The 24,338-nt window shown below is 41.3% G+C and overlaps 1 protein-coding gene and 2 pseudogenes across 6 annotated transcripts in view; 2 read left to right on the top strand and 1 right to left on the bottom strand.

Annotated features, from left to right (window-relative positions):
- The window catches only part of LIPA (lipase A, lysosomal acid type), a 58,504-nt gene that overhangs the window by 29,808 nt on the left and 4,358 nt on the right, over positions 1-24,338 (bottom strand). For 2 of the 5 annotated variants that reach the window (XM_023509489.1, XM_023509487.1), the window contains one exon: positions 1,062-1,173. In XM_023509489.1, coding sequence (XP_023365257.1) covers positions 1,062-1,172 — 111 coding nt within the window. In that variant the 5' untranslated portion in view covers position 1,173. Of the gene's footprint in view, positions 1-1,061; positions 1,174-1,424; positions 1,929-2,821; positions 3,154-3,945; positions 4,044-24,338 lie in introns of those variants that run through there. The other 3 variants (XM_012801396.2, XM_023509486.1, XM_023509488.1) reach the window with 3 other exon arrangements.
- On the top strand, positions 5,195-6,940 carry LOC105886408 (annotated as a pseudogene).
- LOC100963258 lies at positions 21,547-23,055 on the top strand (annotated as a pseudogene). The gene has a single exon (XR_001160998.2). The product of XR_001160998.2 is annotated as a zinc finger CCHC-type and RNA-binding motif-containing protein 1 pseudogene (transcript).

Raw genomic sequence — 24,338 nt, forward strand, 5'->3', positions numbered from 1 at the left:
AAAAAAAAAAAAAAAAAAAAAGGAAAGAAAAAAATAAAACACTTTCCTTGTTTTAAAAGATTCCATCCTGAGAAATAAAGCATTAAAAACTTTAAGTTGTTCTTATCAATTGACTAAAAAAATTACACTAGAATGTCAAAGTGTGATTGAAGAAAAGCTTTAAAAAATAGGGAATTATCACATTCACTTCTCCATAAGGAAGTATCCACAGGGTAACTGTCAATCAGGAGCTCAGTGGGATACAGATAACTACCCCAACTATTTCAGGTAAACAAGTGATCATTATCCTCTCTGCCAAAAACACTTCAAAGGATTTAATTTTTTAATTTCAAGGAAGAAATTTTTTAAAAGCGGGGAAGGTAAAAGAAAATATTTCAAACAAGAAATAAATCTTAACCCTATGACCCCATTATCAGGTCACATACTCTCTGGGCTCACTATTAATTTCTGTCAAAGTTCCTAAAGTTGCCTGATTCTTCAATTGGGCGACTACATCATCTATTCTAAAGCTGCCTCTTTCTTGGATAATCTGTATTTTTCTAACATTTTATGCATAAATGAAATATTTCCAGATTTTACTATTTACCTAAGATTGATAACTTTGTAATATTTTAATTAATTATTTATGTTTGCTTGTTTTAACAAAAATAGTTTGTTTTTTAGCTACTTTGACTTTCGCATTGAAGCACATTCCCTGGACATTCTTAATTATAATCTTCGCTCAATGTATTCTTAAACCAGCACTTAGTAGTAGTGACGTTCTTGCAAACTTGGGACATTTTTTTATTATTCTTTCAACAAATTCAGCAAGACTTTAACATTAAATGAATAAAAATTCTCATTTATCTTATTAAGTATATATAATGATAAAATAAGATTTGTTAAATAAGCATTAACTGGTGGGAAAAGTCTAGCAAATTGGATCTAAGACTCAGTGAAAGTGAAAAGCATAAAAGCCATAGAGTTCAAGAGTGTGGCTTCAGGTAACCCATGTAACTGAATGTCAGAAAATAACATTTATCACACATGCATTTAGAAGCACATGACTTCGAGAAACTTACCACATTCATGTTTGCTTCAGGATCCACAGCTGCCCGTTTTCCTCTGGACCCCTCAAAATGCAGTGTCCCAAGGACCAAATAGACCATCAACCCCCAGAGCTGCATTTTCATTCTGTATAAAACAGTTTATTGTTATGTACTCAAATGTTACTACACAGAACTATGTAGGCAGATTAATGCTCCTATACAACATCGAAATCAGGTCTGGGGCAAGTAAAGAGTAGGTGAAGAGGAAAAATGAAACAAATGACTCTAGCCATGTCTGGAAGAAAAAAGTGAGGAATTCCTTTTTACTAAGAAACCTCTCCACCGTCAGTTAATACGGGACCTTATGGGGCCCAGCACACCCACTCATCTACTTACCACGAGACTAAGAAGTTTTTCTGGAGAAATAACAGAAACACAACACTTAAAAGAGGATAAGCTGAAAAAAAGGAAGAGCCACAAAATTCCAGGGTTTATTTCCTACCTCATCCCCTCACTGTGATTTCGACATTTTTAACTTTGGCCAATATTAGCTCTTCCTCCCACTTATCTACCCACTTCTACTCTTGCCCAAAGTCATATGTCAGCATTCAAATGTCACTCCAGGAAAAAAAATGAAATGAAAGAATAGAGAGCCTGCAAGATGAGGAATTCAACTCCTCTCTCCTTCAAAACATTCCAGCCATCAACAAAGACCACCCTAGTTTCTGGCAGTGATAGCTCAAAATCACAGCAATGATTTTGAAGATATGAAAGGAAAAGGAAGTGACTCTCTGAAGCAGATGGTTAGAAAAAAAAGCTGAAACTATGGCCCAGGTCTCTCTCTTTTTTTTTTTTAAACAAATATAATCACTTTAAAAAAACATGCACGTATGCCCATACAAACACTGGTACATAAATGTTTATAACAGCTCTGCTTGTAAAGGCCAAAACCTGGAAAAACCCAAATGCTCCAAAAGGGATAAACAAATTATACATACTACTTACAAATATAGATATATAAACAAATTACATACTACTTACTCGGCAGTAAAAAGAATGAATACAACAACATAGATGAATCTCAATTATGCTAAGAAGTCCGACCAAAATAAATAAATACATGCTATCTGATCCCATTTATATAAAACTCTAGAAAAATCCAACCTAATCTATATTGATAGAAAACAGATACACGGTTGCTGGGGAAGAATGAGCAAGAAAAAAGGGATTATAAAGAGGTATATACAGTATTTGGGGGGTATGTACAGGTTCATAATACTGAACATACTAATGGTTTCAGAGGTGTATACATATTGTACAACTGATATATGTCCTGCTATTGTATGACAATAATACCTGGAAGTTGCTGGCTTTGGTTTTTTTCCTAATAGTATTGTGCTTACTCCATGAATCCCACAAGTATTAAAAAAAATTGGTTCTCAGGAGATTGCAAAAGTGAACTGTCTCTTTTATGTTGATGCAGTTCCTCCTAGAATTATTTCCTCGAGCAGTAGTGAACGCTGAAATTCTAGATGGGAGTAAATTTTCTCCTGAGTGTGCACTGGCAAAGCAAGGCTGCTGCTTTTACTTAAGGTTTGTATTTCTTTACGATGGCTGGAAAGAACGGTACAGACCCCGGCTATTTGTTGTCACAAATGTGACCTCCCAAAAGTCCGTTATTACTAGAGAATAAGAAGTAAACTGAAAAGGGAAAAAGTAAAGGTACAGCCACAATCAAAAATAACTAAGCATCTGGTGGGAGCTGCTTTCCCATCAGAGCTTTTCCTACAGACCTTGGATCAGTTGTTCAGAGGATGCTATTCAACTGGCAACGTGACCTGGGTAAGCGTTCCTTCCAACACAGCACTAAGTTCGTTTCTCAACAGAGAAGTCAAGATTCTCTCAGGTCTTAAAGGAGAGATCATATGAGAAGTTCAAAGGAGGGGGGAAAAACACTTCAGGCCGGATTCACCGCGCTGTGCTGAGCTCTCTCAGCACCTTTATCTCAGCAATTTAGACTTTGTAACATTCCAATTAAGTGTTTGCCCGCCCTCCTGTCATGCCAGCCCACAGGGCAGAGCCTGAGTCTGATTCAACTCTGTACCCCCAGGACACAGCGAAGTGGCACACAGGGCACACACAATACAGACTTTGAAAAATGGGACAGGGATGGTCCAACAGTTGAGTAACAAAAGAAAAGAAGACCCAATGTCGCTTGTCGTTTGGCTTTCTAGTAACGACTGAGCTCTTGCCCTACGCCAGACACCGCAGGCAGCGCTTCCACCTTCTATAGTATGTCAGGTACTCCACCCATCCCAGGGCAGTACCACAAAATTCACTTTTCAGGAAACTGAGGTTCATCTAGGTTAAGCACTGGAAGCAAAAATTGGTTCTCAGGAGATTGCAAAAGTGAACTGTCTCTTTTATGTTGATGCAGTTCCTTCTGCAAGTATTTCCCTGAAACAGCGGTATCGCTGGGATTTTAACCAGAACCAATCCCCAGATCTGCTCTCGATCACGCCGTCAGATAACACTGGAGTAGAGAATGAGAAAGAAGAGCTAGGACTTAGGCACTCTGCTGTTCCACACGAGAGCTCCGGGGAGCTTCGCAGACCAGGACGGCACCTGTCCAGGACAGCGGAGAGCGCCCAGGGCAAGGTGGGCAGCTTGAGAGAGCCCCCGCCTCCTGAGTGCGTGGGAGATGCCTCGGGCCGCTGCCCACCAAACAGGCATCTACAGGTACCCCAGGCAAGATCCCCGGCCCCCAAAGCGGAGGTCCCACCCGCCTGCAGACACGCGGGGCGCGGTGACCGAGCACCTGGAGCCGTGCGCGGCCCTCTCCTTGGCACCCGAGGGAGGAGGCACCCGCTCCCGCGCCGCACCCGCACCTGGAGGCGCAGCAGGGGCCGGCACTCACCTGCAAAGCCGTCCTCCCCGGCCGCTGTCCGGAGTAGCAGTGCTACTTCCCAAGAGATTGAGGGGCCGGCCCCTGACGGGACCGGGAGGCCTCATCGGGAAGGCGGGTGCCCACCACTCAGCTCAGGCTATTCTCGCAGCCAACCAGCGCGGCGGGCCACCGGGAAGTGTCGTGGAGGCCCCGCCCCCGCCCGGCGCTGGTTCCGCCCCTGCCAGGCTCTCCGGCTTCCGAGCGGGCCAGGGGCCCCGAGGAGCATGCGCCGTGGGCGGACCTAAGAGCAGCGGGGCCATGCCTCCTTCTCCAGTGGCAGGCAGGTCCCCAGCTGTGCCCGCTAGCAACCGCGCCTGGTCTCTTAGCAGCCGCCTCGGGCTCCGCCCCCGGAGCGCCTGCAGGGCTGGCACCTTCTGAGCCTGGCACAGAGCCATATGGGCTCTATAAATAAATGAAAATAAAATCACATGCTCCGTATAAAACGCTTAGCATTGTGCCTGACGCGAAACAACCTTTTGTGCAATGCATTTTTATTATTAAATATTTATGGGAAAGAAACGTAACAGTATTCAGTATGCACATATTATTTATTAATCATTTCATTCAACAAAAATATTATGGAGCACCTATTAAATCCCAGGTATTAGTAAGACAGTGGGGATGTAGAAACCAACCAAGCAAGGTCCTCGTGCTCTTGCTTACATTCTAATGGGAAATACATCATGAAACACATGAGGTGGTGTTAAGTGCTATGCAGGACACAGCAGCAGCAACACAATTAAAGGACAATGAAGGAGGATGCTATGTCACATACATGGTAGTCAGGAAAGGACTCTCTGAGCAGTAACATCTGGTCATCTGAGCACAAACAGGAAAGAGGTGATTGAGAGCTCCGTGGATACTGAGGACAGAGCACTCGGAGGTTAAAAGGTGCAAGGGCCCTGTGGCAGTAATATGGCTAGTGGGTCAGGCCAGAACAGTGACACCTTTGTTGCTGAAACAGAATATACGTGGTGGACACTAGAAGGGCATGAAGTCCTGGGAGGAGTTAAGTGCCTTGGGGATCACTTGTCATGGCTTGGACCAGGATGGTGATAGCAGTGAGGGTAGAGAAAAATAGTCAACTCTAGACATGTTCACATCTGTATCCAATCCAGATACGTGGATTTGCTGGGGTTGAGGGGGTGGATATGGTTGTGACAGGGAAAGCAGTGTCAAGGGTGGCACTAATGAGTTCAGCACAATGGAATTGTCATGAACCGAAATGGAGAAGGTACCTGGAAAATCAGCTTGAGAGGGAAGTCAAGATTCTGTTCTGGAGTAGTTTGTAAACACCACTGTGCTTGGGGCTCCCGAGCAGCCAGAAGGATCTTGAACTAATGACCTGGAAAGAGATACTAGACGGAAACTTGAGAAGCACTGCTTACTAGATAAGAGCTAAGGCATTCCCGGCAGCAGAGTGATTAATGCTCATGGCCCACCAGTTAGAAAGTATTCTTGCCATGAGGAAGAGGGCGTGATAAGTGGTTCAGCTTATGAAATCCAAGTTGCATGTGAATTCTGCCAGACAATACAAGGACCTGTGGAATATGAGTGATGACAAACCCTTTCTATGTACTGCGCCTGGATGTGGCCAGTGTTTTACCAATGAGGATCATTTGGCTGTCCATAAACATAAACCTGAGATGACACTGAAATTTGATCCAGCACGTCATGACAGTGTCATCGTGGCTGATCAGACCCAACACCAACAAGATTCTTGAAAAACTATGAAGAAGTGGGTTTGTTTAATAGTTGGCAAGTCCATTTGAGAATGAACTCAAGAAAGCTTCAGATGACATTAAAAAAATGCCTCTAGATTTATCCCCTCTTGCAACACCCATCATAGGAAGCAAAATTGAGGAGCCATCTGTTGCAGAAACAACTCACCAGGATAGTCCTTTACCTCACCCAGAGTCCACTACCAGTGATGAAAAGGAAGTACCATTGGCACAGACCGCACAGCCCACATCAGCTATCGTCTGTCCAGCATCATTACAGGATCCTAAGGTGCTCCTTACAAGTTCTGATTCAAGTGTAATTATTCAACAAGCGGTACCTTCACCAACTTCAAGTACTGTAATCACCCAAGCACCGTCCTCTAACAGGCCAACTGCCCCTGTACCAGGCCCATTTTCTCTTCTGTTACATCTCCCTAATGGACAAACCATGCCTGTTGCTATTCCTGCATCAATTACAAGTTCTAATGTGCATGTTCCAGCTGTAGTCTCATGTGTTCAACCAGTCACCATGGTGCCTCATGTTTTAGGAATCCCAGGTCCTTCCTCCCCTCAACCGGTACAGTCAGAAGCAAAAATGAGATTAAAATCTGCTCTGACCCAACAACATCCTCCAGTTACTAATGGTGATACTGTCAAAGGTCATGGTAGTGGATTGATTAGGACTCAGTCAGAGGCATCTCGACCACAGTCATGTCAACAGGCACCACATTAGCTACAGAAACTCCAGCTTCTCCAGCTCACACAACTCCGCAGACCCAAAATACAAATGGTCATGGAAGAAGAGCAGCTAATGAAGATCCCGATGAAAAAAGGAGAAAGTTTTTAGAACAAAATAGAGCAGCAGCTTCAAGACGCTGACAAAAACGGAAAGTCTAGGTTTTGTCTTTAGAGAAGAAAGCAGAAGACTTGAGTTCATTAAATGGTCAACTGCAGAGAAATGAAGTGGCACAGCTGAAACAGCTTCCAGTTCATAAAGATTGCCCTGTAACCGCCGTGCAGGAGAGATCTGGCTGTCATACTGCTGATAAGGATGATAGTTCAGAAGGCATTTCCGTGCTGAGGAGTCCACATACAGAAGCTTTCCAGCATAGTTCTGTCAGCACATCCAATGGAGTCAGTTCAACTACCAAGGCTGAAGCCGTAGCCCCTTCAGTCCTCACCTAGATGGCACACCAGAGTCCAGCAGGGGACCTCAGACTTTTTAAACAGGGGGCCAGTTCACTGTCACTCAGACCATTGGAGGACCAGACTGCAGGCCCCAGAACAAGTCGGCTCCTAAGCAGGACAGGCAGTGGCAGCAAAAACATCCGGTGGGCCAGATAAATGTCCTCCGCGGGCCATAGTTTGAGGATGCCTGGTCCAGAGTACAGAACCTGCTCTCTCACAGATTGTCATGGCTCCTTCCTTCCAGGCACAGCCCTCAGAAAGTTGATCAAAAACCTGCAGGGTGGGTACCTGGGGCTCAGGGGCTAAGGCCCTATATACACCTAAGCAGGCGAGTTCCTATCCAGCCCGGGCCTGCCAAACAACAATGACGGCTGCAACCAAAATATAGCCTGTGTTGTGGCGGGTGCCTGTAGTCCCAGCTACTTGGGAGGTGGAGGCAGGAGAATCGCTTGAGCCCAGGAGTTGGAGGTTGCCGTGAGCTGTGGAACTCTACCCAGGGTGACAGCTTGAGGCTCTGTCTCAAAAAAGAAAAAAACCTGCAGTACAACAGTTTTAGATACTTATCAGCGACTTCAAAGGGAAATCAAGGAAGGACTAGTTTCCATTTCTGAGAAACCTGTAGTTGTATTTTTTTTTTTACTTGAAATTAAATTTGGCTCTAAAATTGGTGTAGCAGCAGTTGATGATCAGACCAAACAATGGTTTTTAGTCTCTGGACAAAAACTGCTTTTGATTTTTTTATAAATATTGTTTGATTTATTACTTTTTCTGTACTCAATGTGTAAATGGTATTATAATTCATTGTGGTTTTTTTTTTTTTTAAAGAGTTTCTTCTGCAAATGTTGATTCTGAAATGCCTGTTAGAGACTTCTGTTAGCTCAAGCCATGTTAGGAAACAGAAACCACTCTAGGCATTCCAAGCAGAAAAAATGGTTAACAGATAGTGGAATTTCTGGGAAGCCGAACAGGATTGGAACAGGCACCACAGAGATCACCAACAACTGTGGGAAGAGCTGGGCCCTTATAGGAGAAGGAAGACCAGAGATTGGACAGTGGTCTCTGCCAGAGACGTTGTCCAAGGCCAAAAGAGAGGAGCTAGAAATGTCTGGACTTTACTTTCCTTCCAGTCTTCCCCTAGTCACTTCTGTGGGTCCAAGGCAGCCTAAAAGATGCAGCTTGCAGGAGTCAGACCCCTCCTCCCTCCATAGTACAGAGCATCATAAGGGAGGGCAGGAATGGATCTGTAGATAAAAAGGCAAAGATCAGCAAAACATGAACATGGAAATGTTGAGTAGGCACTAGGATATACAAACCTTACATTCAAAGTCAAGTTCTAGGCTACAGGTATAATTTGGGACTAAGCAAGTTAGAGACAATATTTAAATCCAGGAGACTGGATGAGATCTCCTACAAAGAAAGCGTAAATAGCAAAGAACATGCATAAAGATTCAGAAGACATTTAGCATAAAAGCCAGGAAGACAGTGAGGTTACAGGAGAAATGAACGTACTTGACACTAAGTGAAGAAAAATATTTCAAAAAAGAAGAAACGATCAGTCCAGGCAAGTAACAACATTAGCTTGAGTGAGGTTGGCACTGAGAAACGAGCCTCAGATTTAGTGTCCCTTCTGTGTGTCAGACATCGTACTAACTCCTTTACACAGGGTGTCTCATTCAATCCTAAAAACTACCTTCAGAAGGTAGTTCAAGTGAGGTAGTTCCTCACTTCTGAACTGAAGCCTAGGAAAATCGAATATATTGCCCCATATCACAAAAGTAGAAAGGGATGCAGCCCCAAATGCAACCCAGGCAAAGTAAACCAGTGAATAAACAAAAATAAATACAACAAAGTTTCCTTACCCAGAAAGGGGAAGATGTATCCCCCTTCTTGCTTTGAGTCATTGCTATCCACAATGACTTGTAGATGACTCCCACTATCACTGCATCAAACTTAATAATAAACAGACAAGAGAAGGAGACTCCCTAAAAGAAAATGACATATATTTAGGAGTAGCACTGCAATAAAAGTAAGCGTGCCATTGTACAATGTATACATTTTAAATGGGTTGAGGCAAGGGGAAGTTTTTAAAAGACAAAATGAGGAAGATTACACAAGTTGTTTTGAATCGATTCTTCTTGGTTACAAAGATTAGTACAAGGTGGCATCAGTCCAAGGTTGGACAGGCAGTTGCTGGATGTCCTTGCAAGCATTTTCTGCATAAGGTTATACTGGTCTTTGTGCAAAGTTATACATTTTGCAGTCTTTTGTGATAATTCTTGCTGTAAGGCATACATGTATGAGAATCCTCCCTTGATGGCCTCCCTTGGATCCATCTGTCAGGGTTTTAGCACAAGTGACCACATTTTGTTTCTGACAACTTTTTACAACTATAAAGAGAAAGTTATACAAAGAAAGTAGTGAAAATGGGGTGTGGGTGAGCATGTGTGCGTGTACACAAGTGTTTGAGGTGGGTACTTTATAAGCCAGACTGGTGGATTTAAGTCAGAAACAACAATACTGGTAGCAGTTCTGCTTCCAATCAAGATGGAGTCACAATGACCAGATTTACTCTGCCACCTTAAACAACGAGGGGGGGAAAGTATGAAGCAATGGTTTCAGGCACTGGACAATTAGCACAGGAAAGCAATCCCTGAGAAGAAGAAAACAAATGAAATGAGCCCTGCAATGCCTCAGTTAACTTCTGCCTGGAGAGAATTTCCAGGCTGCAGTTCAGGGAGGAGAAACTCAAGCCAACTCTAGCAATTTCTCTGAATGGAGGAGACAGATGAGAATTCAAGAAGGCTAAGGCGGTAGAGTTTCAAGGCAGAGTACAGGAGCAGAGAGAACTGAAGAGGATTTCCTCAAGTTTTCAATTAAGTATTGGTCAGAGCTTCCATGTGAAGAAACCGTGCTGTGCTAGACCAGGGAAAGAACCATCGTGAGATGGTAAAATCTTTAAGAACCTGGACTGGTTCAGGTGGCCTGCAGCCAGAGTGGGAAAATCTTGCAATATACAAGGCACTAGGCAGAAGATTCATAAAACCATTTATGGCCTCAGGATTGGAGCAAAATTAGCTCTTGGTTAAGGTTACTTAAAATAACAGTACTGAAATAGACCCTCAGTTAATTTTTCACAAGGTGCCATGACAATCCAATAGGGAAACATAGATTATGTTATATTATTCTAGAGCAGTTGGATAGCTACTGCAAAACAATAAACCTAGGTTATAGATTATTATATTATTCCAGAGCAGTTGGATAGCTACTGCAAAACAATAAACCTAGACCCTTACCTTACATCTTATAGAAAAAATTAACTCAAAATGAACCATACACAAAAATTTGAGTGCTAAAACTATAGAACTTCCTGGGGAAAAACAAAAGAGAAAATCTTAGGGAACTAAGTTTTGTCAAAGATTTTTAAAATATATAACATAAAAAACACAACCTATGACAAACGAAAAGAGCAAGTAAGGATGGTGGCACAACCCTGTAGCCTCAGCTACCGTAGTCTCAGATACTTGGGAGAGTCCCTTGAGCCCAAGATTGGAAGGCCAGCCTGGACAAGAGTGAGATCCTATCTCTAAAACCAATAAAAAGATAAAAATTATAAGAAAAAAATCAACACATTGAACTTCTTCAAAATAAAAAACTTGCTCCTCAAAAGATACTTTATAACCACAGTGAGATACCACTATATGCCCTTTGAGGTGGCTATAATAAAAAGACAGATAATAACAACTGTTGGTGAGGTTGTGGAGAAATCTGAACCCCCATGCACTGCCGGTGGGAATGAAAGTCATATGGTCACTTTGGAAAACCATGTGGCAGCTAAATAGCTAAATATAGGGTTGTTATATGGCCCAGCAACTGCACTCCCAAATATATACTCAAGAGAAATAACTTATGCCCACATGAAAACTTGGGTGCAAGTGTTCATAGAAGCATTACTCAAATAGCCAAAAAGTGGAAACAACCCAATGGCCATCAACAGAAGAATGGATAAGGAAAATGTGATGTGTCCAAACAATGGAATATGATTCTATACTTTTAAAATGAAATACCGACATAAGCTACAATGTGAATGAATCTTGAAAACATTATACTAAGTGAAAAGACACTCACAAAGACCATTCCATTTATATGAAATGTCCAAAATAGGCAAATCTATGGAGCAGGAAAGTAGATAAGTTATTGCCTAGGGATAGGTGTAGGGAGAAAGTGGGTTGATGGCTAAAAGGTAGAGAGTAAAGGAAAAGTTGGGGTGAAGACAATTTTTTAAAATTCCTTGCAGTAGTGGTTACACACTATATATATTGAATTGCACACTTTAAATGGGTTAAATCTCAATAAGCTGTTTTTTTTAAGTTTATAAAATGGTAAGATGTGCTCCCTATAATTTAATCACAAATGGGCAGAATGTTTGAGCAGAAACTTCACCAAAGAAGATATATAAATGAAAATAAACATGTGAAAGCTACTCAACATCACTAATCATCAGGGAAACACAAATGGAAACCAGCAGATACCACTAATTCACCCACCACAATGGCTAAAATTAAAAGTGTCGGCGAGGATATGAAGCAGCTGAACAACTCACACATTTGCTGATGAAAATGTAAAATGGTACAACCACTGTAGAGGAAAGGTTATAAATAGAGCTACCATATGACTAGCTATGCTACTCTTGAGTATTTGCCCAAGAGAAATCAAAGTATTTATATACAAATGATCATAGCAGCTTTATTTGCAATAGCCCCAAATTGGAAATAACACAAATGCCCATCAGCAGGTAAATGGATAAAAAAAAAATTGTGGTATAAGCCTAGAATGGACTATTTCTCTGCAATGAAAAATAATGAGCTAGTAATGCACATAGCAACATGAATGACCCTTAATTATGCTGAGAGAAAGAACACAAAGACTAGTACATGTACAATTTTATTTACATAAAAATCTAAAAATTGTAAATTAGCCCACAGTGACAGATCAGTGGTTGCCTAGGGAAAGTTTTTCATTTGGGGCGGGGGGGTAGGTTGGATTATAAAAGGGCATGAGGAAACGTGTGGAGGGAATAGCTCTGTTTATTATCTTCATTGTGGTGATGGTTCACGTGTATATACATACGTCAAGAATCATCACAATATACACTCTATGTATCTCGTCATCAACCTTTAAGTTTAATCTCATCAATCATGCTTTAATAAGCTTGTTCCAAACATACTAATAGTTCCCATTTATTGAGCCATGTGCCAGGTATAACACTAAGTACTTTACATTCACTACCATGAAGTACTGAATCATGAACCACCCAGAGTTGTTTTTTCCCTTTTGCTAATGAGGGAATAGAGGCTCTAATCATGATGATAGTATAAACTCAAATAGCCAGATGCTAGAAATTCAGCTATTATTCATTACCTAAGAAATTTGACCCATTTCTACTCAACTCTTATTCTCTGAGTGGCAGACACTTTCCTGGGTGTTGAGCATTCAGAGCTGAATAAGCATACCTGGTTCCTGCCCTCAGAAGACAGCACTAGGCAGGGAGATGGAGAACCTGGGCCTCAAAACAGGAAAGCCCAGCCCTCCTGGCCTTGGGTAAGTGTGGAAGAAGATAGGCTGAGCTTTCTTCAGCCATTGTCTCATGCCTGTAATCTTAGCATTCTGGGAGGCCAAGGCAGGTGGATTGCTTGAGTTCAGAAATTTGAGACCAGCCTGAGCAAGAGCAAGACCCTATCTCTAAAAATAGAAAAACTAACTGGCCATAGTGTCAGGAGCCTCAAGTCCAAGCTACTTGGGAGACTGAGGCAGGACAATCACTTGAGCCCAAGAGTGTGAGATTGCTGTGAGCAATGATGATGCCATGGAGAAACAGAGTGAGACTCTGTGGTCAAAAAACAGAACAGAACAGAACAAAACCTGAATGTTGTCTTATCCTGCATTGCCAGTAGGCGGCAGAAGTTCCCAAGAAGACTGTCTCTGGGCCGGCATACATTTATCCCCTCTCCTGGGAAGTCCTGACACAGTCTGATACTTAGGGCCTCAGTGTCTCACAAGCCTTTGGCTCTGTTCCCCACCACCACCACCACCACACACACCCTCTCTATGTACTCAATGAACTCTAGTGACTGCCCTGGCAACCAAAGGGAGACAATTTAAGTATGTCTTGTTTTCTTTCCATTGGAAGCTCTGATGAAAAAAAAAAAAGAAAGAAGGAAGGAAGGAGAGATAGAGAAAGAAAGAAAGAGAAAGACAGGAAGGGAGGGAAGGAAAGAAAGTTAGAAAGTTGCATTGGCATGCAATTGAACTACCACCCCTTGAAACAGGTTAGGGGGAGAAGGGAAGGAGCTGCGTAGGCAGACTCAATGGACTTCAGGCATCTAGGACACTCTGGGCTTTCACAGGTGACGGTGAGCAAGTTTCATCACAGAAACTGAATGGTAGCTAGCAGTGGCACATACCAGCACCAGTAGAAATTGTTGTATGAGGGTCTATAATTCCTGCACATACTTGCCCTTCATTCCCATTAACAGCATCTGTGGACACTTACTGAAGACTTAGCCCTGGGCTGAGGATACAGAAATGACTAAGTCCAATCCGTGAGTGCCCTCCCACATAATGTGAGTAACTGAGCACCATGCCTAATCCAGAGGTCAGACCCAGAGGCCCTCAGAGGCGCCTCACCTGCCAGCGCAGCTGGGCCCTCCAGATGCTCTAGAAATTCGAAGTGGTGGGGTGCAGTTAAAAATCTTCGGGGCCCCGGAGCCCCGGGGCCCCTGGGCCCTCATCCCACTTGACAACAACATGTGAAACATCAGCCTTGTTCTTCAGAGTGCCCCTCGCCAGGCCTGAGTCACGTCAGCAGGGCATCTCTCTTCCTCCATAGGTGCCTGGTCTGTGGTATCTGGACGTAGTGTGACATGACAAGCTGTGGCTCACCACAATCTGCCCTTGCTTACAACTCCAGTCCCATTTCTGGTCACACATTCCCTCAGGAGCTAAATTGCAGCCATATTTAATATTTCTCAGTCCCCAAGAGGTCCTTTTTTCCTATGGATTGTATCTTCTACTTGGAATGCTATTCCTTTTTAATGCATTAGTAATTCAGTAGGCACCATGCAGGCTCTTCTTCAATACATCTTTCAGTTCAATACATCTTTCAGTAATCTTGTTCACTTTCTAGATGTTTAGAGGTAGGGGCTTTTTTAATCTCAATTTCTCCATCAGTAAAATGAGAATTTTAGGTACCCATCTAATGGAGTTCTTATTATTAAATGACTTGTATTTTAAAATATGTAAGGGTCAGGTGCAGTGGCTCATGCCTATAATTCCAGCACTTTGGGAAGCTGAGGTAGGAGGATGACTTGAGGCCAAGAGTTCTAAACCGGCCTGGGCAGCATAGCAAGACCCTCTCTCTACAAAAAATAAAAACAAAGTTAGCCAGGTGTGGTGGTGCACACCTGTAGTCTCTGCTACTTGGGAGGCTAAGGAAGGCAGATAACTTAAGCCCAGGAGTTCAAGGCTGCAGTGAGCTATGATCACATCACTATACTACAGCCTACACAACAGAGTGTGACTCTGTTTCTAGAAAAAAAATAAATTAATGAAATTTTAAAAAATTAAAAATACATGGAAAGTGTTTAAGCAATGTCTCTGGCAAATACTAAGTATTCATTTGTTATCTGATATTATCTCTATTTTTTAACTATGTAAGTATTATTTTTGTCATTTCACAAAAGAATTCAAGTTCAAGTTAGCTGACGAAAAATAGAAAATAAGCATAACAGAAACAAAAGAAATTCTACAATAAACTCATCAGTAAGATAAAATCTTTGGTAACATTTGCTGTATATCTCTCAGACCTATTTTCTGTACCCATAGAATTATTTAATTTTTACTATAAGAAAACATTTTCTTCTTATTTTTTTCCAAGGTCTCAATAAGCTTCTCATAAGCTAGCATCCATTTTTACTTTATCATGGAGAAGGAGACAAGGGAGTCAAGTCCTGAAGGCAAGAAGGAAGTTACTAGCCCCACAGATGTGGGGACAGGAGAGCTTTCCAGGCAGACATGTAGCTGGAGCAGAGCCTTTGACTGCCCCTGGTGTGTGGACTCACAGCCGAGGGGACAATGTGGTTAGGCAGGATAAGAGTGGGGCACCCAACTTGGGCTCCTACTGATTTGAAAGTATTTGTGTTGTTTTATTTCAATATTAGTTATTATTGAGGAATTTGTCGTTCAATTATACACATGTTTTTAAATGTTTTAAAACTAAAAGAAATTGTGGGGGTGTTTGAACAATAGGTCTACAATGCCTTATTTTCCCCTGTCACTTATAATCCACGAATGGTTATTTCTGTTCTATCAGCATATTATCATTTAAATGTGGTCTGTGGTTAAAAAAAAATGCAGGGAGATATTAAAGTAGAGAGAGAGTGGGAAATCCCCTTTCATCTGTTGCATTCACTTCATTGTATAATAGAAGACAGAGCTTCTGGAGGAGGGAAGCACTGAGCCAAATCCCTGGGACCTTTGGGGGGCAAGAAAGAATGGAAGGGAGCTGATGAAGCCTGGGAAAGGCCAAAGGCCAAAGGCCAGAGGCCAGAGAAAGGCCTGAGCAGAGCTGGGGTCTCCCTAAAGGGCACTGTTACACTGGGGGTCCTGGGAAGAAGGAAGTCAAGTGTAAGTTCCAACCAAATGTAGACCCTCGCTCAGGCCAGTCTCACACTTATACTCCATGAGACCTACTTTTCCAAGTATTGCAGAATTTACTTACATGTTTATAGCAAGGACAGATATGAATGTAATTAAGGAGGAAACTAGAGATGGAACTAGTAGATACAGTGTTCACTTTAAAAGATTCTTTTACCTTTGTCAGTTGACTCTCGGACAACACAGGTTGACCCTACACAGGATCACTCATACGTGAATTTTTTTTTTAATAAATATATATAAAATTTGTTTGGAAGTTTGTAACAATTTGAAGAAACTCGTAGATGAACTGCATAGCCTAGAAACATCCAAAAAATTAAGGAAAAGTTAGATATAGCATGAATGCATAAAATATATCTAGATACTAGTCCATCTATATTTGAATCAACCACTTGTTATCAGTAAGGCTTTCAGTTAACAGTAGGCTATTAGTAGTTAAGTCTTTCGGAGTCAAAACTTACACTTAGAATTCAACTGTGCCTGGGGTCAGTGCTCCTAGTCCCTGATTTGTTCAAGGGTCAAAAGTGTTTGCATCTGCTGGCTCATTCCTTATCTAAGCAGGCAAATGTCCTGGAATCTCTCCTTTTTTTTTTTTAAAGTATCAATTTTCTTATTTGAGAAATAATCAAACTGAATAGCTAATTTATACAAGTTTACACATTTGGTAGACATGGAGTCAGGACCCAACTCCTAAAGTCCTTCCCCCTACCTTCCTACTATCCTCTGTAGCCTACACAGTTCAATAGTGGAGGATAAAGCAGATATAATACAATACAAAATAAAAAAAAAGTTAGCAGCCAGGAGTGCTGATGAAGTACAACTTTACAGTTTTTTTCATCTTCATTCTGTTTTATTTCATTGGCATTATACCATGCCATTGCCATGCTATTACATAATGTTCACAGTCATTACTTTAGCAACTATCTAATATTTCATCGACTGACTTTGATATACATCCAACTACTTCCCTCTTATCAACAATTAGGTCATTCTAGAATCTCTCCTTTTCTTTCACTCCCTCCATCCCCCCTTCTCATTAGTCAGAGCTTAAGCTCTCAGCCTAAAAACAGCTCTTCAAGAGGCTTTCGTGACAACAGGGAGAAAGTTGGCTCTTGCCTACAAGACAAAATAAATCTCAGAGCAGCAGAGAAGGAAGTGATGTGTGATCTGTTCTTTCCCTCTTCCCAGGCTTTCTCCCCTCCCTCCTACCTAATCTCTGCTACTGGCTTCTCCAGACTAGAATCAGAAAAAGATGACATAATAGCAAAGGTGATGGGATTTTTTGTTGTTGTCATTTTTGGATTTCATTGTTACCTGACCAGTGCTAAGGACTGATGTACTCTTGGTATTCTCAGTGGGAAGCGTATAATTGCTAGCTCTCTCATTCAGCACACACTATTGGACTGAACTTTCCAAAACAAAATCAGAACACACCATCTGACGGCTGCAAGCCACCAAGCAGGCAGCAAGGCCTTGATTAAATGGGACTGGGTCCCTGGGGATGCTTTACTCAGTAGCCTTAGCCCCGCCCTAGACTCTGTGCACAAGCTGTTCTTGCCCCTGCCTTCTCTGCCCGGCACTGGTTGGAGTCTCTCTTTCCACGTCTCTGTCCGCTCTCAGTCTAAGGCTCCTACATGATCCCACAAGGAGCAAAGGGTCATGAGGTCTCAGGGCCTTTTTTTCCCGTCTGAATCACAGCTTTCCCAAGTGAACCTTGATTTTTAACTATCTCCATTCTGCAGATGTCATCAGACTATTTCAACCTTTAGAAACTTGCGGTGCAGAGAGTGGTTAAAGGGCCAGCACAATGACATCACCAGGAAGCAGGTCAGGAATGCCAGAACTCAGGCCCCAGCCCAGAACAACTGAATCAGAATCTGCATATCAACAAGGTCCCCAGTGGCTCACACACAGGAGGGATGTTTTAGAAACACTCTTTACAACCACAGCTTGTCCGTGTGGGTGATGAGATAGCGAAACCTTTGCTTTCTGATGATGATTCAATACCTGCAAACTTTATTCCATGCATAAAATTGTTTCAAAATATTATATAAAATTGCCTTCATGCTGTGTGTTTTAAGGTATATATAAAACATAACTGAATTATATGTTTAGACTCAGGTCCTATCCCCAAAGTATCACATTGTGTATGCAAATATTCCAAAATCTGAAACACTTCTAGCCCCAGGGATTTCAAATGGGGGATCCTCAGACTATGTGTCATCTAGGGTAGAAAATAAGAGGACTTTATAAAAAATGCCTTATAAAACGTTGGTCTCAGTTTCTGCTTTCTATTTCCTAGTTTCTAAGTCAAGAGGCTCTTCCAAGTGACTCATAAATCTATTCCAGATCAAGAAGGGTAAATAAAATGTTCTATGACTCAATATCCATGTTTGCCAAAACCTCTCCGAATTGCTCTGAGAAAGGCAGAGAATGGCTCTTACATAATTACTCTATGGCTACGAAGTGCATCTGGATCACCGTGCTAGACAGACATTCCTACAGCTTATCTCATCTGGCTAGGAGAGAAGTGATAAGGAATGGGGAATAAGATGTGGGCGATTATGAATATGAAACTTAAAATATTTTCCTTTATCACCATCTACTGTCTCCCCACAGATCATGTACTTTTATATTATCTTCAACCCTCCTGTTCACGTAGTGCATGTCCAAAATGCTCAATGTCAACTTTATGAAAACAGGGATCCCCACTTAGAATCCTAACAAGCACCCTCAGGATGGAATGAGTCTGGGAGGGGAGATGATTTATACAAGGAACACATAACCGTTGTGGAGGATGGGATCCTAAGATAGTGCAGTTACCCAGGCAGTAGCAGTTCAGCTGTTAACTACCTGTGGACTCAAAGAGATGAGATGCTGCAAACAGAAGGAGAGGGTCTCACAGGAACCTCCTTAGGAGGAGAAGTATCCTTCAGTGAGCTGACACAGCCTACTCCAGGTGTCCCAGCAGGAAGAGAACACTTAGAATCCTGACAAGAGCACTCAGTATGGAATGAGTCTGGGGGAGGGGGGTGATTTATAAAAGGACCATTTACCATTTGGGAAATAAACACTCTACCATCACTTTTGCCTTCCGTCAACCTTCTGCAGGTGCTGCCTATTGACAACACCTAACAGGTAGCCGGAGGACATAGGAACCTGCTAGAGTAGTCTATGTTGTAAGCCTCCCACTGCACAGGGCAGCGGGGAGAAGGGAAAGTGGAATTACACAGGGAATGCAAGATGCTCTTCATGTGATCTTTCTACTGGCTCCTTTGGAAGAGGGAAGTAGGTGGTCCAGGGCTAAGTCTCATAATGCAGTCAGGGCTCAGGCTACCCAAGTTCAACTCAATATCCACAACCTGCTGGCCAAATCTCTGCAAGATTTAACTTCTTTATGCCTCAGTTTTTTCATCTGTAAAATAGAATTAGTAGGGTCTAGGGTAATTTCAAAGTTGGACACAATACTGTGTGTTAAGTGCTTAGAATAGTTCCTAGCATATTAACACTCAATAGATAGTTGATTGGTTTTTGTTATATTTTCTTACATTTTCCCTCATAGTAAATACTTGTTTATAAATCGAATTTTATTTGCTTATTATTAACGTCTTTTAGTTATTACATAGGTTCTATATAATTACCATTTTCCTATGTACTTTTGAATTTATTTTCCTTTGCTTTATAATTTCACAAAATGGTCTCATATTGTACCTATTATTTAGTTATCCACTTTTATTACCACATGATGGAAACCTATGTCGTTCAACATTTTTTAAAAATCATTTTTAATGGTCATGTTATTATTTTGTCATTTGGAGATATAGTAATTTACTTAACAAATCTCCTTGCTATCTAGGTTTTCTTTCTTCCTGTTTTTTTCTTTTTCTCTTTTTTTTGAGACAGAGTCTCACTCACTCTTTTGCTTCCAGCTAGAGTGCTGTGGCATCAGCCATGCTCACAGCGACCTCAAACTCTTGGATCAAGCCATCCTCCTGCCTCAGCCTTCAAAGTAGCTGGGACTACAGACATAGTTGTAGTCCCGGGTGCCACCATACCTGGCTAATTTTTTGCATTTTAGAGAGATAGAGAGTTTGCTGGTCTCAAACTCCTGAGTGCAAGCAATCCTCCCACCTTGGCCTCCTAGATTGCCAGGATTACAGAGTGAGCCACCGAGCCCTGCCTATCTAGGTTATTTTCATTGTTTTTTCAATGAGCTCTACATCCGTGGTAACTTCATTAGAATAAAGTCCTAGAAATAAAACTTCCAGGTCTAATGTAGACATACCTTTAAGCTGTTTTTGGTCTAATTAAAATTTTATTCTTCATTTCAACATTATTTTAAAGGCTCCAGCATATTACACAAAGAAATTTAAGGTAATTGCCTCTCAGCCTTTTGGCTAAGATCAAGTGTAGAAGTTTAGGTTAAAATAAGCATTAATTTCTCTGGAGACAGCTAGACTCCTTCAAGATGACATGAAAGTGTGGATATGCAAGACTGAAATTACTCCATCCACTATGTACCTCTTTTAGGGAAATTTAAAGTGATATGTCAATAAGACAACAATGGAATTGTAGCTTTTAAAATATTAATTTCCTTACCAAAGAGTCATGTCCTATAATTGACCCTATCATCTGTTAGGTCAATAAACTCAGGTAAATGATAAGCACAGCTACTGCCTTGACCTCAGTAGACCTTTCCTAGATCCCAGGATGGTCCAGGCAAATCTGGTCACCAGGAAAACACTCTACCCTCTAGCTTCTACTAGACCTTCCCTGTATTCCAAACCAGAAAAAAAGATAATATTCTTTCTAAGTGAAGACAAAAGAAGAGAGCTAACATTTGTTAGGTATTTCCTAGGATCTTCTTCCTAGGTTCTTCCCATCCAGTATTTCAATAACCCCATGCACACATGCAATACAATTCTTCACACTGCTCCTTTCTTTACTCAAAAAAAAAAAGGGAGGGGAGGGACTTATGTCTTCCTAATTCATTTTAGGTGATTCCCTGGCACAACCAAGTATCAGTGATAGAAGTTAGAATTTTAAAAAAGCAGTTACCTGCTTTCATTTGGCTTCCAGGAAAAAAATAGCATTTACAGTAAATCGAGACTAACACTTGGCACGCTGCAAAACTTCATTATACAATTGGTTAAACACAATATTCTAAATTTGCAGCTTTCAAACTCAAAAATATCATCTTATGACAAACAAATTCGGCCTTTTTTATAGGACTCTTCATATAACTTCATAAAATTCTTGCCCTGAACAATGTCTGACACTGATCTTGATACTTGTTACAAAGTCTGATGTAACATAATGATAACATCTCAAGAGAGATACCTAGGAGACCATCCCAATGCCCATCTTCAGATTTTACCATCAGGGCACTGATCACCATAATCATGCCTTACTTCTAGAGTTTTTCCCCCAAATCTCCCCTTCTGGATTAGAGCTCTCCATCCTAATATTTAGTCATTCAGCTAAATTTTTCCCCGCAATCTTGACTTGCATGTCCTCATATCTCTTTATGCTGCCTGATTCTTTTGGGGAAATATTAGACCTTCTTCTCCAATGATGTCTAGATGATTCATTTTGTTGGGAAGACAATACATGTGTTTTAAATTTATCTGGCAGGAGTCCATAGTGGCTCAGGTTGTAATCTCAGCTCTTTGGGAGGCTGAGGTAGGAGGATTGCTTGAGGCCAGGGAGTTCCAGATAAGCCCGAAAAACATAGAAAGAACCCTGTATCCACAAAAAACAAAACAAAACAAAACAAAAAAAACCCACTTTTAAAATTAGCCAGGCATGGTGGCATGCACCTATAGTCCTAGCTTCTCCAGAAGGTGAGGTGGGAAGGTTACATGAGCCCAGGAGTTCAATATTAGGATTTTACAGTGGGCTATGATCACACCATTGCACTCCAGCCTGGGCAGCAGAGCAAGACCCTGTCTCCAAAAACTAAATAAATAATTATATGGTAGTGCTACTGGCTCACATTTCTAGCACTGCCATGAATGAGACTTCTTCTGAGTCCCACTCTCACTTGTGTTTTCTCCTGAGTGGTGCTGGCCTTGGTTGAAGTTGTGATTCTTTATAACTAATCAATAAACAGCTTGTTCGAGATGGAATCTCTCCTGCTTCACTTGAATCTAGACACAGAAGGAGGAAGGTGCATTGGCTCTGCTGGCACAGCGGTGGCTTACCTCCGGCCAACTCCACCTCTGAAATCTCTTTAACCCTTTGAGAAGGAGATGGACAGTCCCTGGTTTTGTGAGGTTGGTTTACGTGAGCTGTTGTTATCCACACAGCCGCAGACAGGCACTAGAGAGGAAGCCTCAAATGTCTGGGCGGAAAGCTGAGCCTTATCTGTGACCACATCAACTCCCACGATTACTCTTGCTTTCACTTACAGCTTACAGCCTAATCCTGCAGGGCGAAACCATTCACTTTCTCCTGTAAACTCCTGTGTACAGCAACAGCCGCTTGCAGTTTAGCCAAGAGTCTAAGATCTTTTTACCCTTGCTGCGACTTCCAAAAGAATTTTTTATTTCCTCAGGTCCTTCTGGCCTGAGGCAGTAGTGAAGACTGGATCCCCAGACTGGATCCCCAGGCAGCAGCACCCTGAGCTCACAAACCAGCCCTGACCCTTAAGGATTTGAACACTTGAGAACCGTGATGCCAACGCTGCCGCGAGGGACAGAGGAGAGTCGGGGTTGAACCCCAAGCCGAGCTGAGGGCCCGCACTCCTCTAATTTCCTGGACCTACCCCCACTTGAAGAAATGAGTGGTGGATTGGCTTCAAGTAAGAGCACAGTATATGTATCCAACTTGCCCTTTTCCCTGACAAACAATGACTTATACAGGATATTTTCCAAGTACGGCAAAGTTGTAAAGGTTACTATAATGAAAGATAAAGATACGAGGAAGAGTAAAGGAGTTGCATTTATTTTATTTTTGGATAAAGACTCTGCACAAAACTGTACGAGGGCAATAAACAACACACAGTTATTTGGTCGAAAGATGAAAGCAAGCATTGCTATTGACAATGGAAGAGCCGCTGAGTTCATCCAAAGGCGAAACTACTTTGATAAATCTAAGTGTTACGAATGTGGGGAAAGTGGACATTTAAGTTATGCCTGTCCTAAAAATATGCTTGGAGAACGTGAACCTCCAAAGAAGAAAGAAAAAAAGAAAAAAAAGAAAATTCCTGAACCAGAGAAAGAGATTGCAGAAGTAGGAGAAAGTGAAGATGAAGAGGAAGATCCCGCTCTGGACAGCCTCAGTCAGGCCATCGCATCCCTGCAAGCCAAAATTGAAGAAGAACAAAGAAAATGGAAACCCAGTTCTGGGGTCCCCTCAACATCAGATGATTCAGGACGCCCAAGGATAAAGAAAAGCAACTACTTCAGTGATGAGGAAGAACTGAGTGATTAAAATGTTATTTTTTATGTAAATATAATTAAACTTTTAAAAGTCTTGGAGCACAAAGTTCAGCTGGGAACTAAAGATGACTTTTAGAAATTCAGCATATGAATACTTAATGCCAAATAGTTTTCTACTATAAAATAGTTAATAAGAAATTGAAACCATTTTAAAGTATCATGTTCCTATCTGGCTTTAGCACACTCATAAAAATCAAAGTTTGCTAGTAACCTTGAAAAGAGCTCATTTTAATAAAAATAAGGAAACTTAATAGTATCATAGTAATGCTATTGTCATCCCAAGAAAAAAGATAGTTATTAAAAGGAGTTGAGAAGTCCATTAGAAAAAGCTTCATTTGTGTCTGACTAGTTTACATGAGGACTTCTGAAATAAATTTAATCTTTAAAACAAAATGTCACAAAGACTGAAAAGTTGAATGCTTTATTGTTAATAGTATTAACAAGAGAATTTTGTATTTAAATATAGTGTCATCTTATTTCTTGTAGCTTTTATCTCAATCTGGATAAGTTGTAAATATCCATAAAATAAAAAGTACAGTAGCTCTAAAGGCTTGTAATCAAACACAACAGTTATTTGTCTGCTTTGCCTACAGTACCAAATCCCATTCCCTAGAAGCAACCACTTATAACTGCTTTAGCTGTTTCTTTCCATATGTCCAAATATTGCTAAATAAAATACATATACTTAAGGATTTGAACACTTTACCAAACCGCCATCTAGAAAGTGACAATTTGATCTTCCAGCAGAAGTCATCTAAATATTGCACAAGGACTGGGTACACTCTTGGCTTTATTTAGTATTTGGGGAAGGTTTTTTTCTTTTTAATTATTATTCTTTACCCAAAAGCAAGACTAATTCCTAGTAATGAATCTGCAGGTCCAGATTTGTGGGTGGTAACCTGAGGAAATTACACAGCCACTGAGGTCTTATGGTGTGGGGATGTGGGCTTAGCCTTCGGAGCTAGACAGACTAGTTTGAATCCTGGTCAGACATAAGTTGTGTCATCTTCACTCTGACGTATTCCTCTTTGAAGGACTGATCAATTATGTCTATGCCAAGGGCAGATGGATCATGATGAATGGCAATGGATTACCAAGTTAATCAGATGTCACTCCGACATAGCTAACTATTCCAGGTGTCTTTTTGCTGTTGGAGCAAATTGACATATTCCCTGACATGTAGTATGCAACTATTCATTTAATAAATATTATATTGTCTATTTGTATTAGTAAATATCTTGGAGTACATCTATGTGATTCCCTGTAGGTAACTATTCTCCTTTTAAATAACAGTGCCTGG

Source organism: Otolemur garnettii, unplaced genomic scaffold (genome assembly GCF_000181295.1).
Source record: "Otolemur garnettii isolate 467f Iridium unplaced genomic scaffold, OtoGar3 scaffold00008, whole genome shotgun sequence".
In the NCBI taxonomy this organism is placed as follows: Eukaryota; Metazoa; Chordata; class Mammalia; order Primates; family Galagidae; genus Otolemur; species Otolemur garnettii.